The 15,142-nt window shown below is 33.4% G+C and overlaps 2 protein-coding genes across 4 annotated transcripts; both read left to right on the top strand.

Moving 5' to 3' along the window:
- On the top strand, positions 1-8,583 carry LOC110654857 (apoptosis inhibitor 5-like protein API5). The gene is made up of 17 exons (XM_058130226.1): positions 1-231; positions 360-478; positions 565-726; positions 1,083-1,182; positions 1,276-1,341; positions 2,568-2,662; positions 2,745-2,819; positions 2,924-3,073; positions 4,384-4,449; positions 4,532-4,597; positions 4,796-4,906; positions 5,149-5,238; positions 5,324-5,430; positions 7,365-7,479; positions 7,563-7,628; positions 7,722-7,825; positions 8,111-8,583. Exons 2-17 carry the CDS (start codon positions 392-394, stop codon positions 8,301-8,303), a joined length of 1,653 nt encoding a protein of 550 aa, XP_057986209.1. The 5' UTR covers positions 1-231; positions 360-391; the 3' UTR covers positions 8,304-8,583.
- A 2,229-nt stretch (positions 8,584-10,812) lies between these two features.
- LOC110654858 (uncharacterized) lies at positions 10,813-15,142 on the top strand. 3 transcript variants are annotated; one of them, XM_021810986.2, is made up of 6 exons: positions 10,813-11,179; positions 11,313-11,506; positions 11,995-12,316; positions 13,217-13,312; positions 14,535-14,761; positions 14,855-15,142. In XM_021810986.2, the coding sequence occupies exons 1-5, from the start codon at positions 11,084-11,086 to the stop codon at positions 14,568-14,570; spliced, it is 744 nt and encodes a 247-aa protein (XP_021666678.2). In that variant the 5' UTR covers positions 10,813-11,083; the 3' UTR covers positions 14,571-14,761; positions 14,855-15,142. The 3 variants fall into 3 exon arrangements, with proteins under 3 accessions (XP_021666678.2, XP_021666679.2, XP_021666680.2); XM_021810988.2 differs by having other exon boundaries at positions 10,817-11,179; positions 13,062-13,312; XM_021810987.2 differs by lacking the exon at positions 13,217-13,312 and having other exon boundaries at positions 10,816-11,179; positions 14,538-14,761.

Raw genomic sequence — 15,142 nt, 5'->3', positions numbered from 1 at the left:
AACGATGCCGTTCTGAGCCAATAATGATACTATTTGCGGTGCAGACCCCAACAAGAACGAAGTCCTCACACTCTCTCGCTCTTTGATTAATCAAACCCTCGTTTTAGCTCTCTCTCTCATCTGGGGTTACTGTTTCCTTTACAAACACTTTCTCTGTCACTCTGCACTCTTCCTCTTCCATGTCAAGTCTCGCTTGCTAGGCTCTGCACACACAGCTAAGTTGAATTTCTTGTACGTCGCCTGCTCTCCAATCTCAAGCTAACAAATTTTATCATTTACGCAGACTTTACCATCTCTGCTTTTGCTGTTTCCAATCCAAGTGCTGTTCAAATAATTTCTTCAATTTCACTGTCTCTCAGCTTATAAAAGAATACTAGTATTTGTTTCCCAAATGAGTGACTCCACTGATGAAGCCAAGCACATCGAGAAGCTCTACGAGTTCGGCGAGAGACTCAATGAGTCCAAGGACAAGTCTCAGGTTCCCCTGCTTCTCTCACTTTTAGGGTTTTCTTTTTAGGGTTTTATGAAATTTGATTTATTTATTTATTTGGTTGTAATTTCCAGAATGTGAAGGATTACCAGGGGATTATCGATGCGGCTAAGACGAGCATAAAGGCGAAGCAATTAGCGGCTCAGCTTATTCCGAGGTTCTTCAAGTTCTTCCCTGACCTCTCCAGCCAGGCAGTCGATGCCCATCTTGATTTGATCGAGGAAGAAGAGCTTGGGGTCTGTATCTGTATTTATGAACACAATGCATGTATTTAGGAATTATGTGTTGTATTTACACATTGTAGTAGTAGAAAAGGTACTCTTTTAATCGATGCTTGATTATGGTAATTTTAATCAATTAACAACAAATAGGTTTAGGGTTTATGCTTATTAGTTAGTGACCATATTCACTGTGTATTTATTGTGAGGGAAAATATGTGGCTGGAATTTGTTAGTACATTGTTTTTACCGAGTAAATGTATATTATCTTTAATATATATATATATATATATATATATATATATATATATATATATATATATATATATATATTGTCCTTTTGGTATGGGACTTAAGTTTCATCGTTCCTGCAGGTCCGGGTGCAAGCAATTCGGGGGCTGCCACTATTCTGCAAGGATACACCAGAGTATCTTTCCAAAATTATCGACATTCTTGTGCAGCTCCTTGTAGCTGGTAAATTGGATTTGATTTATCTTTTTGGAGAACTTTTACTTATATGTTAGGGGTTCTAAATTTCTAAAGTATGAACTTTATTTACAATTTCAGAAGAAATTGTGGAACGGGATGCTGTACATAAAGCCCTTATGTACTTACTGAGGCAGGATGTGAAAGGTGATTTGCCTAACCATTAATTATACGAATGCATATTGTATAGTGTGGAATAAAGATATACATACTGTATCTGTAAGGTCAAACTCTTCTGCATATGATAATTTGAACTTCTGGAATTGACATACTCCAGTAGTGGAATTCTTTGTTTAGTATATGAGTGTGCAACAATTATATTTGATAAAGATATACAGAGAAAAAACATGGTTGGTTTCTTTGTTTGGTATAGGCCTGGTTTTTAATTCTCCAGTCTTTTTGTGTATTGTTTATTCAAAGTATCATTTTCAGCAGTATGCTTATTGCTGAATCTTATTTTGTGCATATTGCATAATATTTGCATCCTATGTGTGGGACTGTACTGCAATCAAGATATTACAGAATATTGAGAAGCCAGTGGAGCTACTTTGTAAATCTGTTGAAGATTTTATAGCTCCATGACTCTGATGTGGAACTATGGTTCTTGTCCCAGTGGGATGGAAAAAAAAAATCTATCTTGATGATATTAATTAGCTTATGAAATTGGAGTTACTTGATGCTTCATGATCAAATGATTTCAAGAACCCATCTAGCATGTACTTGATTGATGGCAACAGGGTAGGACCTAAACTGGACAAATGAAGTTTCTGTTTTCAAGCAGTACATATCTAATTTGCTTTGTGATAAATACGTGCTCCTCTTATACCAGTTTAAATTTTAAGTTCTAAAGCTTACCCTTTGCCTCTTTATTGCATTCCATATCCCATACGTTGGATTATCATTTTTTCAGTCTTACCAGTTACCACCAATATGTAGACCAGGTCAAGGGTGAAATGTATTGTCAAAACCTGACACATTTGCGATTGCTTTTGCTCTCATTGTTCAATCCTAAACTCATTTATGTTAAAAGAATTTGATTATCCTAAAAGAAAGGAAGTATTTATTTTCACAGAGAGAAAGAGAGAGAGTTTTGGTGGAAATATGGTTCTTAACTCTATACAAATAGGGGATCATTAAAATGTTAAAACTAAAAGAATACACTCCATTTTGGTATTAATTGGTGCATCTGTGAAGCAACAATTCTGTGTGCAGTGTACAGTAAAATTAGAATTACACAAAAAATGATTTGACAATTAATCCAAAGCATATTATTTACCGTACCTGTTTTCCAAAGCATATTATTTACTGTACCTGTTTTTAGTACACCTTTTTGTTGTTTTATCTGAAAGTTATTTAATCTTCCTGTTATGCAGCCTCTTTAACTGCCTTGTTTAAGCACATCGGGACAACTGATGAACAAGGTCCAGAAGATGTCCGTGAGAAAGTTTTAGGCTTTATAAGAGATAAGGTTAGAAGATTTCAGATGATGTTAGTCATTGATTTTGGTCACACTTTTCATGATAATTGAGGATCAACGATTGCAAGTTCAGGTTTTCCGTCTCAAGGCTGAACTTTTGAGGCCTCAAGAGGAAATGGAACGGCATATAACTGACTTGATTAAAAAGGTATATTCATCCATTTTATGTCTTTCTCTTTGATGTACATAGAATTCATTCCTGTTATTCTATCTTTTGAAGATCCATTAATAATTTGATTTGGTCCTTTGCAGGGCTTAGAAGATGTAACTGCAGCAGAATTCAAAATGTTCATGGACTTCTTAAGAAGTTTGAGCATATTTGGAGATAAAGCTCCTCCAGAACGGATGAAAGAACTTCTTGGAATTATTGAAGGACAGGCCGATTTAGATGCACAATTTAACGTGAGTGCTTCTTTTGCTGCATTATGTTAATTTAAATTTGGAAGTTTTATCTTCCTATGTATGAACTGCCTAATTGTATTTATGAGCAACAAAAGAGAAATTGTAATTTTTGTATTGAAGTGGCTTTGTTTTGATGACCCATACTTGATTCTTAGATGTGTCTTAAAGTAGTTTGCATTCTTCAGAGAGATTCATATTTGATTCTATTTTCTCTTTACAAAATAATTTGAAGGTGTTTATTTTTCTAGTTCTGAGTATGGGTGGGGATAGCCCAGCTGGATAAGTTGCTTCCCAATTGTCACTTTGTAACTTTTAGATAGAATGGTGAAAGGTTTATTTTTCTCTTTTTTAATTGGTTAGCTGATGAGTTTTGTAAACTAAAAGAACAATGCTTCTTGGTCCTTTTTTAATATCCTGATATAGCCTTTCCATTTTTCTGTTTTGAGCTTGTAGAAGTAACTTGTCTATATGTAAATTATCTATCTAAAATGCCAATGAAGGCTGTTGGGATTATAAATCCTACATCAGGAAAGTATAAGCAAAAAAGGGTAAATGTAAGTGGTTAGATTGTAATATTGACTTGACTAGTTATTTTGATGTGTAAAAACAATCTAATCACTTATATAAGTTCGAATTAAAAAATGAATTAAATTGTAATTTGACCAACACTCTCTCCAAATTTAACATGGTATCAGAGATCGAATTGAGTTATGGGTTTTAGCCGTCCATAAGGCTGTATAATTGGGCCGTATTGGGTTAAAAATATAAATTAATTGTCAAGTGATAACCATGTAATTGCACTTGAGGGGGGAGTGTTGGGATTATAAATCCCACATTGAGAAAGTATAAACATAAAAGGGTAAATATTAGTGGTTAGATTGCAATATTGACTTGACTAATCATTTTGATGTATAAAGTAATCTAATCACTTACGTAAGTCCGAATTAAAAATAATTTAAATTGTAATTTGACCAATACACTTCCCAAATTTAACAAAGGCCTTGATGTGTGCTTGGCTTAGGTTGGTTACATTGATACAAAATTGAAATTTATCTCAGGAAGCATGAGAGTTTGTCTTATAAAGAGGTTCATTTTGTTTACTTGAACAGGTGTTCTTCTTTTATGTTTTATTTTGTTAAGGATCATATACGTTTTATGAATTTTTAGCAATCATGTTTTGAAACAATAGTGTTGCTTATTTATGGTCTGGAACAGTATCTGTTGTCCTTTCTTTCCATATTAGTCTCAAGTATCCATGTCGTTTCTTTCTGATTCCTTTTGATATGATTTGATTAGTTATAACAATGCAGATTTCAGATGGAGAGCATATTGACAGGCTGATATCATGCCTTTATATGGCACTTCCATTTTTTCTGGTAAATTTTGTTGAAAAAGTTTATAAATGCTATAATCTTTCTCTAAAATTTATAGCCTGACCACCTTGATTTTTAAACACAGAGGGGTGCATCAGGTAGCAAGTTTCTGAACTATTTGAACAATCACATTATTCCTGTTTTTGATAAGGTAATGTGTTACCTTCTGCTTCTTTGTTATCTTGATGTATCTGTAATCTTATTTATGGTTATTCTGTTTTTGCTTATGCTTTGGATTTTTGATTCCATTTTCTGCATTCTTTTGTAGTACTTATTCTGAGATAGATTGATATGCCAATATATAATAAAATAAGAATGTTTATATTCTAATAATGCTTTTCCCTGCCAGCTTCCTGAGGAACGAAAGCTTGATTTGCTCAAAGCACTTGCAGAAATTTCGCCTTACACTCTGCCACAGGATTCACGCCAGATTCTTCCTTCTATTGTGCAGTTATTAAAGGTATACATTGTTTTGTTTTATGTAGAATGATAACAATAACATATGATATTTCTTCCATGGTCTTAATATGTTTGTTCTCTCAGGTTTCAGTTCTGTCTGGGAACAGATTTATTTATTTATTTATTTTTTAATTGTGTTGCTTTATTGAAGTCTTTCCGAAATAACATAAGCACATCTTTGCAACTTTTTGATTGTTGGGATAAACTTTCTTGTTGCAATATTTCTACCTTTTTCCTCTGCAGAATTACATGCCTCGGAGGAAGACTGGAGAAGAGATGAACTTTACTTATGTTGAATGCTTGTTATATGCATTTCACCATTTAGCTCATAAGGTAATAATTTTTTAAATTACCTTTGTCATTTTACTCTTATAATTCTCTTCCCTGTGATACTTATTTGATGTCTGTTATCATAAAGGCTCCCAATGCTACAAACAGCCTATGTGGTTACAAGATAGTTACTGGCCAGCCATCAGATAGGCTTGGGGAGGACTTCTCTGAGTTGTACAAGGATCTCACTGAGAGGTAGTTGTTTTTTTTCTTGAGTATTTTCTTAATAATTATTGTATGAAAAATTATTCTTGTTCTTCTTTTTTTCATTTTGAACAAAATGTTATTTGGATTAATCTGGGCAACTATGAGATATCTAGGTTGGGTAGGAACTCCTCTCTTTTTTTTTTTAATCCTCTTTTTAAGTTAAAGCAATTGTGCCCCTCCTTTGTCAATTGGCTAAGCTGTGGAGAAAAGCTGGGGAAAAAAGATTTATGGAGAGAAAAATTATTGAAATCCTTTATGGATATAATGACACAAACTTCTTCAATAGATGAAGTTTTGAAGACTAATCATGATCTTACGATTCGACTAAAGTTCATGGGTTTATCAAATTCATAGAGAGGGATATAGTGTTCACTTTGGTCAAGAGTCACAGAATTTCATTAGATTCATTGTCAAAACAAATGGCCACTCCAAGGTTGCCGACTTCATGGAATAACAATCTCAAATTATAACCTTCGTTGAAGCTCATTAAAGTGCCAGGGCAATTTTTTTAGATTGTTTGATGTAGTAGTACTTCAATGCCTTGGACAACTTGGATATATAAGTTTCAGATATAGGTGTATTTTTCTTGATTCCGATTCTGGTAGTAAAATAAAAAGTTCGAGAAAAAAAAAATCTTTTACTTGGTTTGCTGGAGGTAAGAATTCGATGATGTGTTGAAGAGCATTCTTAATTGCCCAATGTAAGATTAGACCCTTTTTCCTGAGGATGACCTCAAGATGTTGTTCTTTTAGTGGAAGGCTGTTTATGAATAGCTTCTGTTAGTCAAATCCAATGGACCTTGAAATCGTTTCCATTTTGTCTCTTATGGTTGCCAAAAACTTTGTTTGTGTTGGTGATTCTGTTACTATCTGATTAATGCAGAGCAAATAGAACGAAGGGGAAGAGAAACAAATTCTCAAAGAACACTAATGGTAGAGAAACATATTCTCAAAAAAGAAGGGAAAAATTCTCAAATTTTATTAATTCTCAATAATAATATCATAATAATCTCTCTAATAAAATACCTAGAAGACATAGATATTATAGTTTGTCAACTGGTCCTAGTAGTAACTAATTAGGAATACTAAATCAAAACAAATAAGGAATGGAATACTAAACAAACTCAAAGTAGGATAACAGTAAACTTAATATTTCTAAATAACAATCATAATAATAATATAATTCCAAATTTCCTAATTTTACAATGAAAAATTAAATCAACATAATTTCTAAATTGAATCTTCCTCGACTTCCTTGACTGCATCAATGAGTCTCTGTGTGTGAATGAATTCTGTTGTTGGATACTTAGATCAGGGAATAGTTAAAGCTGTATCATTCGGTCACCATTCTCAAACTAAAGTATTCCTCGTAAGTTTTAATTCATGCATCACAAATGATGTCTTGATTGATGATTTCTCTTTCTTCAATGAAATTCGTATAGCTAAACCTACTGTGAGTTGTCAAAGCAATCCTTATTTCTTCCTGCTACTCAAACCTTGTCATTTTGATACCTTTTGTTACCGAGTATGCCATTGGGGCAGTCTATGTGAAGGTCAAAGGAGTAATGTAAAGGTTTCCCAAATTGTTATGCTAGCTACTGTGCTGTTATTGGTCTGCCTAGAATGGAGGTGGCAAGGTCACCGCACTGCAGTGCTCTATGATATTATTTCAAAGTGCAGAAGTCTTAGCTCTTTTCTGTAAGAATAGATAAGTTCAAAGTTCAAACCAAAGGCTGCAGAACACATTGATTTGTTGGTGGGTTAGGTTTCTTGGCTATGTGGTTAGACCTCTTGACCATTCTATGCTAATCTCAAATTATAATCCAACTGGCCCATTACTTAAATCAATTAATTTTCTACTTGTCATGTAATTCTCATTTGCTTTTTGGATATGTTTTGATTTCAACTTTTTGGATGATGCAGGTTGAGTAATGTAGAAGAGCTAACTAGGGCTACCATGAAAAAGTTAACTCAGGGAATGGCTGAGCATAACAAAGCGATGGCTGCTGCGAAGTCAGATGAGGCAAAGGATAACATAGTGAGTTAATTCTTGGGAGATGGAATTATCTTTTTAGGAGTTTAACATGCATCTTACAAGGATATTTCTCTTTTAATTTGCAGAAAACTCAAAAACAGAATACTACAACTGGGTTGCGAACTTGCAATAACATTTTGGCAATGACAAAGGTGATGAAGAACAAAATTTTTGAGACTCAAAATTGCATGGTTATGTATTCTTGAATCAAGAGAACTAAAATTTATCATTTTAACAATTTTCAGCCATTGCATTTGAAGACGCCTTTATTTATTGGAGATAAGAGTATCAATCCCTCCTGGAAAGAAGCAGTAAAACCTTCTGTGCCTTCCACCACGACAGCCACTGGGTACAAGAATTGCTCTCTCAATCTTTATGTTCTACAGTGATGTTATTTAAAAAAAAAAAAAAATCTAGTTTTGCGTTTGTGTGTTTTCTTTTTCCTAGTTTCATAATCACTTAATCAGCTGCTCAGCTTTATACAAAATTGTTTTATACCAGCTTAAAGATGCATAAAAATGAGTTCATTTACAATATGGACCCATGCCAGCTACTGGAGTGATGTTTCTGCAAGATATGTAATTACATGTATTAATGGATCCATTCTTATTATGTATGTGCTTTTTTCATGCAGAGGGAAACGACCTGCTACTACTGCTAATGGGTCTGGCAACATGGCAAAAAAGGGCCGTGGGTCTGGTGGCTTACAAAACCAACTAGTTAACAGGGCATTGGAAGGAATATCTCATGGAGGGAGGGGTGGTACAGGGGGCAGGGGCAGAGGTAGGGGGTGGGGTGGACGTGGAAGAGGAAGAGGCTATAGGTAAATTCGATGCATATGTGTAAAGCGAACTACTGGAATATGGAAGAGCATCTGTACCAGAAGAAAATGGGTGAGAGTTGATTATGTATGAAAAAAATTCTTTTGTTGGAACGAGATTTCATACATGGAGGGAAGTGACTCATTTTCTAATTTATTGTGGACTAACCAACAATCTTATTCAAATGGAGCTAGTCTATCAGTTTGTAGATTGGCTAGGGAGTAGGGTTTTATGTTCCCAATCTGAACCAATTTATGAGCAAATCAAAGCTGTATTGCTGGGCTAAGGAATCATCTTTGCATGTGTATTTTTTAGGTATTTTCATCTTAGAATGAGAGAACAATGGTTAGTCATTTCTGATCATATATATGTAGCATATGCGTTAGGCCGGCTATAGATGAAATTTTATTATCTTGTTTAGACTTTTTTTTTGCAGTTAATATGTGTATTATTATAACAAGTGAAGTCTTTGCTAAAATTTTATAAGAATTTAATTGAATTGATATTTTTTTAATTCTTATGTTTGAAATAAAAGAATTTAATTTTTTTAATTTAAAGATTTTTTATTTTTTAAAAAATAAAAATTAAATATGATTTCGATAGAATTTAATTGAATTTTTTTTTTTTTAATTTTCTACGAATTGATGCAAGAGCATATAAGAAAACAATAGTTTTATCAGTGTTGTGATTTTGGAGGCGCATCAATGTGGAAATTAAATGCAAAATAAATTGTATATTTATACATAATAAAAATATTAATAAATTTTAGGTTAATAATAATGAAATCAATCTCTCTTATAAATTGGAAAACACCTGAGACAGCAAAAAACTTTTCAAATTTTACCAGCTCTCCCTATTTCCGATAGCTTCAATATAGCTGTGGAAAAATAAGCTACCGTTGGAATGCCTGTAAAATAGAGAATCAAAAACATTTCTGTACTCAACTTTGAAACTTACAAATCTTAATCCTCCAAATTTATAGGCGGAGGGTGTGTTTGAAGTATATTGATTGCTGTAACGGCTGAGGAAGACTTTGATATGGGACCTCAATAAAGGCAGCATATTCTCTGTTACTGAACTTCTAATACTTTCTCCGGGTAATCACTTACAAATGAAACTTTATTGCAATCGATTGATAGATTTTCTTATATATTCACTCTGGCTGCAGCCGCTGGATGGTAATCAAGCATTGAAGTATGACTAGTAGTCTGGCTAGAATTTGAAATCAACACAACAAATAGCCACTTTACAACCACCACCGATGTGAGATTCCTGGAAATTTTCTCCCCCGGAAAAAAAAGGGAGACGAAAAAGTCAATAAAACTGTAGTGCCAATATGATTTCTTCATTGATCCCCTAAATTCAGGATCAAGATGGCACTAGTGACCACCCACATTTGCCAGGTGAAAGGCTTCATAAACATCCAGCCCACTCTCCAGACTTGACAGGAACTATCTTCAGCAAAGCCTGATTCAGCTAGCGTGGCTGGCATCATAATCCAAAACACATAATTACAACCAAAAAAAAAAAAAAAAAGACTAATACAAACAAAACAAAATAATACATTTTTTGAATGACCAAGTCAAAGGCATGCGAGATTCACCCATTTTTAAATTTGGACCTCGCTTGTTTGTTTCTTTGTTTGTTATATTACTAAACAAAAAATTTTCATTTATTTTTATCTTTTAATATTTAATTAAGGAATAAATAAAAAATTATAATTTAATTTTTATTAATTTAATACTTTACGTTATCTTTGTTGATAAATTTATTTCAAATCATTAGTTACAGTTAAACAATAAATATCTTTATAAATATGTAATATTGACATGGTGATACATGATAAATGATACATGATAAATATTATATTTATATAGCATTTATTTAATACTTATTTAGCGAATATATGGTGTTACAGTGTTGCTTATATATTGTCATATTAGTGTTATGTTATCATCAAATAACTAACAATTTGAATCACGTTTACTAGCAAAGGAAAAAATATAAATCACTTCAAGTATCAAAATGAGAAATAACAAGATTTTTTTTTATACCTTTCCCTTTTAATTAAATATTTCTAACACAATTCTACTCAAGAAATCAAAATTAATTAAGGCCACCAAGTATTACCATAGTAATATAAATTGAAAAAGATCATTTTCTCATGCAATTGCAATAGGAATTAGAAACATAATCACCCATCTCAGAATAATTTATAAGATAAACTTTAATTTTAATATTTTTATAATATTTGAATAATAAATTAAAATTTTCACTCTGTTTTACCCTTATTTATTACGAAGAGACAAATTTAATTTAGCGATTGAAAATCTAAAATGAAAGAATTCAAATCAATCGAATTCTATTCGAATAATTTTTTTTTTATATCTGAAATATTTAAAACTAGATTAGTGTTCAAATTGCTCATTTATTTAACGAATTTAAATATTAAATTAGAATCTAGCTAATGTAGAAAATTCGAGTCAAATTAAGTTTCCATTGAGCCGAGCCGAGTCATTTCATAGCCCTAGTGGGAGTACGTGGCAATGGCCGTAGAGGAGAAATCCTTTTAACAATAACGTAAAAGAAAAACTCTTGAGTTTTATTCGTGATTGATTAAGCGGCTACTTAAGTATAAACTCTCTGCGATGTAGTCCCGCCCGTTTTGATCTATTCTTTTTTTTTTTTTTTTTTTTTGTTTGGAATCAAAGAAAGGAAAGGAAAAGAAAAGAAAAAGAAAAGAAAGGGATTATTATTGTTATTATTATTAGGGCGGTTCAGGTCGTATGATGTTTTGTGGTGTATTGAAAGATCGAATTCAGAATTGGCTTCGCGATTATGATAGGCTTCAATACTTGGCTGTTATCCTCATTTATATTCAGGTAGCAAAATTTCACTCTCTATTTGCATTTTACATTATTAAAATTCTCTTGGATATTAGCTCTAATTATAATCTTTATTATTGTAATTAGGGTTTAATTTAGCGACGAAATAGATTTGATTTGTCATTTACAGATTGGGTGCGATCTGATTGGATCGCTGGGGGCATTGTATAACGGTGTGCTGCTGATCAATTTGGGAATCGCATTGTTCGCTCTGGTTGCGATCGAGAGTAGCAGTCAGAGTTTGGGTCGGGCCTACGCTGTTCTTCTCTTCTGTGCTATTTTGCTTGATATTTCTTGGTTCATTTTCTTCACTCATGATATTTGGTAACTTTTTTTTTTCTCTTATTTTATCTGTTATTTTTTTTCTTTTTGGTTATGTTTTATTAGTTATATCAGCACAAATTTTATTCTTCCTATCTTGCTGTTTCACCTTTATCCGTTGTTCCATCTGCTTATTTTTTTATTTTTCGCATTCAATTATACGGGCTATGTTAATTAAATCTGATAAGAAATATAGAGAAAGTCTTATTCTTTGCCAATTGTTTCTTGGGATCCTTTATTCTCTTAAAATTTTAAATTTTCATTAAGTTCATCATATAGCATCAATGAAGCCATCCTGGTTTATTTTATTATCAAGGGTCGTTAGTTCATATGAAAATGGGATTTGTTTTATTGAATTAATAATTAGTCAATGCAGAAACTGTGGGACTGCAAGCCTTAACTTCCTTTTGTTTTCCTCTTAAATTTATGAATCATGGAATTATGGGTTGACGTTTCTAATCTGTTAACTGAAAGCATTATTTTGCCTGCAGGAACATTTCTTCTGAGAGTCATGGAATGTTCTTTATCTTTTCTGTGAAACTCACTTTAGCAATGCAAATTGTTGGGTTTTCTGTGAGGTTGTCATCCTCATTGTTGTGGATTCAGATTTACAGATTGGGGGTTTCTCATGTAGATAGTGCTGGTCCTCAAGAAGCAGATTTTGATTTAAGAAATAATTTCCTGAGCCCAATAACTCCTGCTGTAGCTAGAGAATGCTCAGATTCTGATGTTGCTTTAGGGGGCTCTATTTATGATCCAGCTTACTATTCATCTCTTTTTGAAGATGGTCGGAGCAATAGATATATGCATGGGGTATGTTATACTTCACTTATATATAACCCATGCTCATGTAACATGGATGCTTTTCATGAGTTTGCTTTCAAGTTCTAGGTTATGAATTTTATTATGCTCATAGTTTTGTGTAGATACTTCTAATTCTATTGAAAAATATGCTATTAACTTGCCAAAGACAAACGTCTTATATTCTGTGTTTGGTTTGAGGGAAGGGCTGAAGGAAAGCAATGCTGGGAGGAATAAGATAGGAAGGAAGAAGCAACTTTTCTAACATTTTTTTGGATGAAAATGGACTGTAGGAAGGAAGAAGTTGGCACTTCCCTCCTTTTTGGGACCAAAACTGATTTGTTCAAATTGGATTAGCAGAGATTGGGATGAAACAATGGGGTTGCAAGGGAATGTAAACCTGTATTTCCAACAAATTTAGACTACAAATTGAATGGCCTTTTGGTAAAATGAAGAAAAGCAACCTTCACTCTCCATGCCATCAAAAGCAACCCTTTCTTCACTCTCCATTTTATCCAAATGTGAGGAACAAAGCTCACTTCTTTCCTTAAAATGAATTAAACAGATTGTTACCTCTCTCATGTGCCCACATTGGCAAAATTGAACTGTTAACTCAAGTTGTGGATTCCTTTAATATCAACATGTGTGTGTGTTTGTAAATGATAGAGAAAACATTGATGGAAGGTGAATATGAGCATATTTCAATATTTTGACAGTGATTGAAATATAAAATGCATGTGCAATTTTTTGTTTGCAGATATCTGCACCATAGATCATACCCAGGCATTTGTATAGTTATTGAAGTTCAGTGCTTTCCCATGCTTTTGGTTGGAATTCATCTGATCTGGATTCTTGTATTGGAGGGTTCAGCAATTTAACATGGGATTGTATGATACTGTTGTACGCTTGCAGGATCAAACTTCCAGTATTCTTGACAATGGATCTTCTTCTAGTGCTGAAGTTTCTCATTTGAAGGTGTCCATAGGCAGATCTTTCCAGACTATAGATGTAAGTATCTGTGATATGTTTATCTGTATCTGTGAATGCATCTTATCTTTTCGCCTCACTAGTCACTTCTAGAAACACAACCCTTCTTTAGATGGAATAGAAAAAGTAGTTCTCAAATTTCAATGAAGTGGGTTTCACAAAGTCAACCAAATTGAAACATAATATTTTTAATAAATCAGATGTACTTTGATATTCTTGCTTTAATTTTACCAGTGTATGTTGGGTTTTCTATTACTCCTTCAATTCCCTGAATGCATGCTGGCATTTTCTCATATTACTATTGGGTTGTTTCTGCTTTTCTCTAATACATATGCATTTAACCATTCCAGTGGAACCTGTGGTAATGCTGTGTCCATAATTGGCGCTTCTTGCAAGTTCATAATTTAACAATATGGGCTTTCAATTTGTGTTTCATTTTGTGCAATATGCTATTATTAATATGATTATTCATACGATGGCTTCTTCAGTGAGGAAGTCTTTTATCTTTTCCCCTCATTTTGGTTTTGCCTTCATTTAACTAGGATTAAAAGCCTATCACTATACAGCAGTTAATGATCTCTTCACCATATCTCAAACTTTGTGTTTGGAGTGTGGGGAAGAGGGGGCAGGGGGTGGACATGACACATGATTTCTTTTTTTGAATTGTAATATGTTTGAGTCAATACAGCTGGTGACAGATTTATGCATGAAAATTTTCTGTTGAAGTAGACATTCTAGATTCCTTTTGGTTTCATCGGTGATATAGCTGAACACATCATACGTTTGAAGTTGATCAGGTGGATGTTTATGATGGCTGTCAATTATAGGCTTATTGCTGATGTGTGGGGTTGGATGATACAGAGGGTGCTGATTTTACTGATGGCCGTATTCCTATATTTGTTGATTTTCGGGCTCCTAATTGGCAATTATAGGTTTGAGACGTCTATTTGTGCCCCAAGTTTTACACATACTTTGGAGTTTGAACCTGAGATGCTCTGCTATTAAGGATGGGTTTGAAGTCATGGTTCCAAGTTAATATGAACTGCAAGTCATTGCTTTTGGGTTATTCATGAGACATTAGTTGCCAAATTGGTCAATAAGTGTCAGCATAATATATTAAATTGTTTGCTATGCTTGAACTATGTATAACGATTTTCGCAGTTTTTTTTTTTTTTTTTTTCCTAATCATGTTAGTCTGGTATGATGTTTATGCATAGCTTCTAACTAATTTTAGCCCTTGCAGGAGGAGAATGCTGTAGGCGAGCCTCAGACTGCCTGAATTAGATTCTGGTATTTCTGAGATAACAGGCTTCGAAGTCACTCCCCATAGTGTTACTGTTTTGAGGTTGATTTATTTCATGAGTCCAGTTGAATGCAGGAATGGTACTTGTACAGTTCTTTAATTCTTGCAACTTCCTATTGTTGCCAATCTCGGAGTTAAAAGAACTGCATGTTCAGTTCACTGCAAGAGTATGATATTAATGTTGGTTTTGCTATTTGAGAATTGAGAGGGCATTATGTCAGTCTATCATGCAAATATTAAACCAAGGATGCTATCTGCAGGTCTGTCGCAGCTCTGGATTTGATGCAATATCACAAGTATTAAACCTACCTGCCATGCAGACAGACTGATTCATTTTGGCATGCGGTGCACCCTAATTGGCCAGGCTATCTCTAGGTGCAACTGGTAATGACATTCTTGTTTGGAAGAGCTCCTGAAATTGATATCCCTGTTAGAATTACAAACTTAAAGGTCAATTTTCCTCGATGTTTTTATTCTTTTTCTTTCCTTTTATTTTTTTCAAGCCTGGTATTTAATTTAATTAAATTGAATGAAAATAGTTTGCATTA

Source organism: Hevea brasiliensis, chromosome 11 (assembly GCF_030052815.1).
Source record: "Hevea brasiliensis isolate MT/VB/25A 57/8 chromosome 11, ASM3005281v1, whole genome shotgun sequence".
NCBI lineage: Eukaryota > Viridiplantae > Streptophyta > Magnoliopsida > Malpighiales > Euphorbiaceae > Hevea > Hevea brasiliensis.
The sequence above is the reverse complement of the archived record's forward strand: the minus strand, read 5'-3'. Positions and strand labels throughout refer to the sequence as shown.

What these genes read in the sequence shown, in the direction of transcription:
- LOC110654857 (XM_058130226.1), top strand. Translation starts at nt 392, where the DNA reads ATGAGTGACTCCACTGATGAAGCCAAGCACATCGAGAAGCTCTACGAG. An exon ending in ATTTAGATGCACAATTTAAC is followed by an intron (nt 3,074 to 4,383) that starts GTGAGTGCTTCT and finishes ATAACAATGCAG; the next exon opens with ATTTCAGATGGAGAGCATAT. An exon ending in CTATTGTGCAGTTATTAAAG is followed by an intron (nt 4,907 to 5,148) that starts GTATACATTGTT and finishes TTTCCTCTGCAG; the next exon opens with AATTACATGCCTCGGAGGAA.
- LOC110654858 (XM_021810986.2), top strand. Translation starts at nt 11,084, where the DNA reads ATGATGTTTTGTGGTGTATTGAAAGATCGAATTCAGAATTGGCTTCGC. An exon ending in TTATCCTCATTTATATTCAG is followed by an intron (nt 11,180 to 11,312) that starts GTAGCAAAATTT and finishes TGTCATTTACAG; the next exon opens with ATTGGGTGCGATCTGATTGG. An exon ending in GATCTTTCCAGACTATAGAT is followed by an intron (nt 13,313 to 14,534) that starts GTAAGTATCTGT and finishes TAGCCCTTGCAG; the next exon opens with GAGGAGAATGCTGTAGGCGA.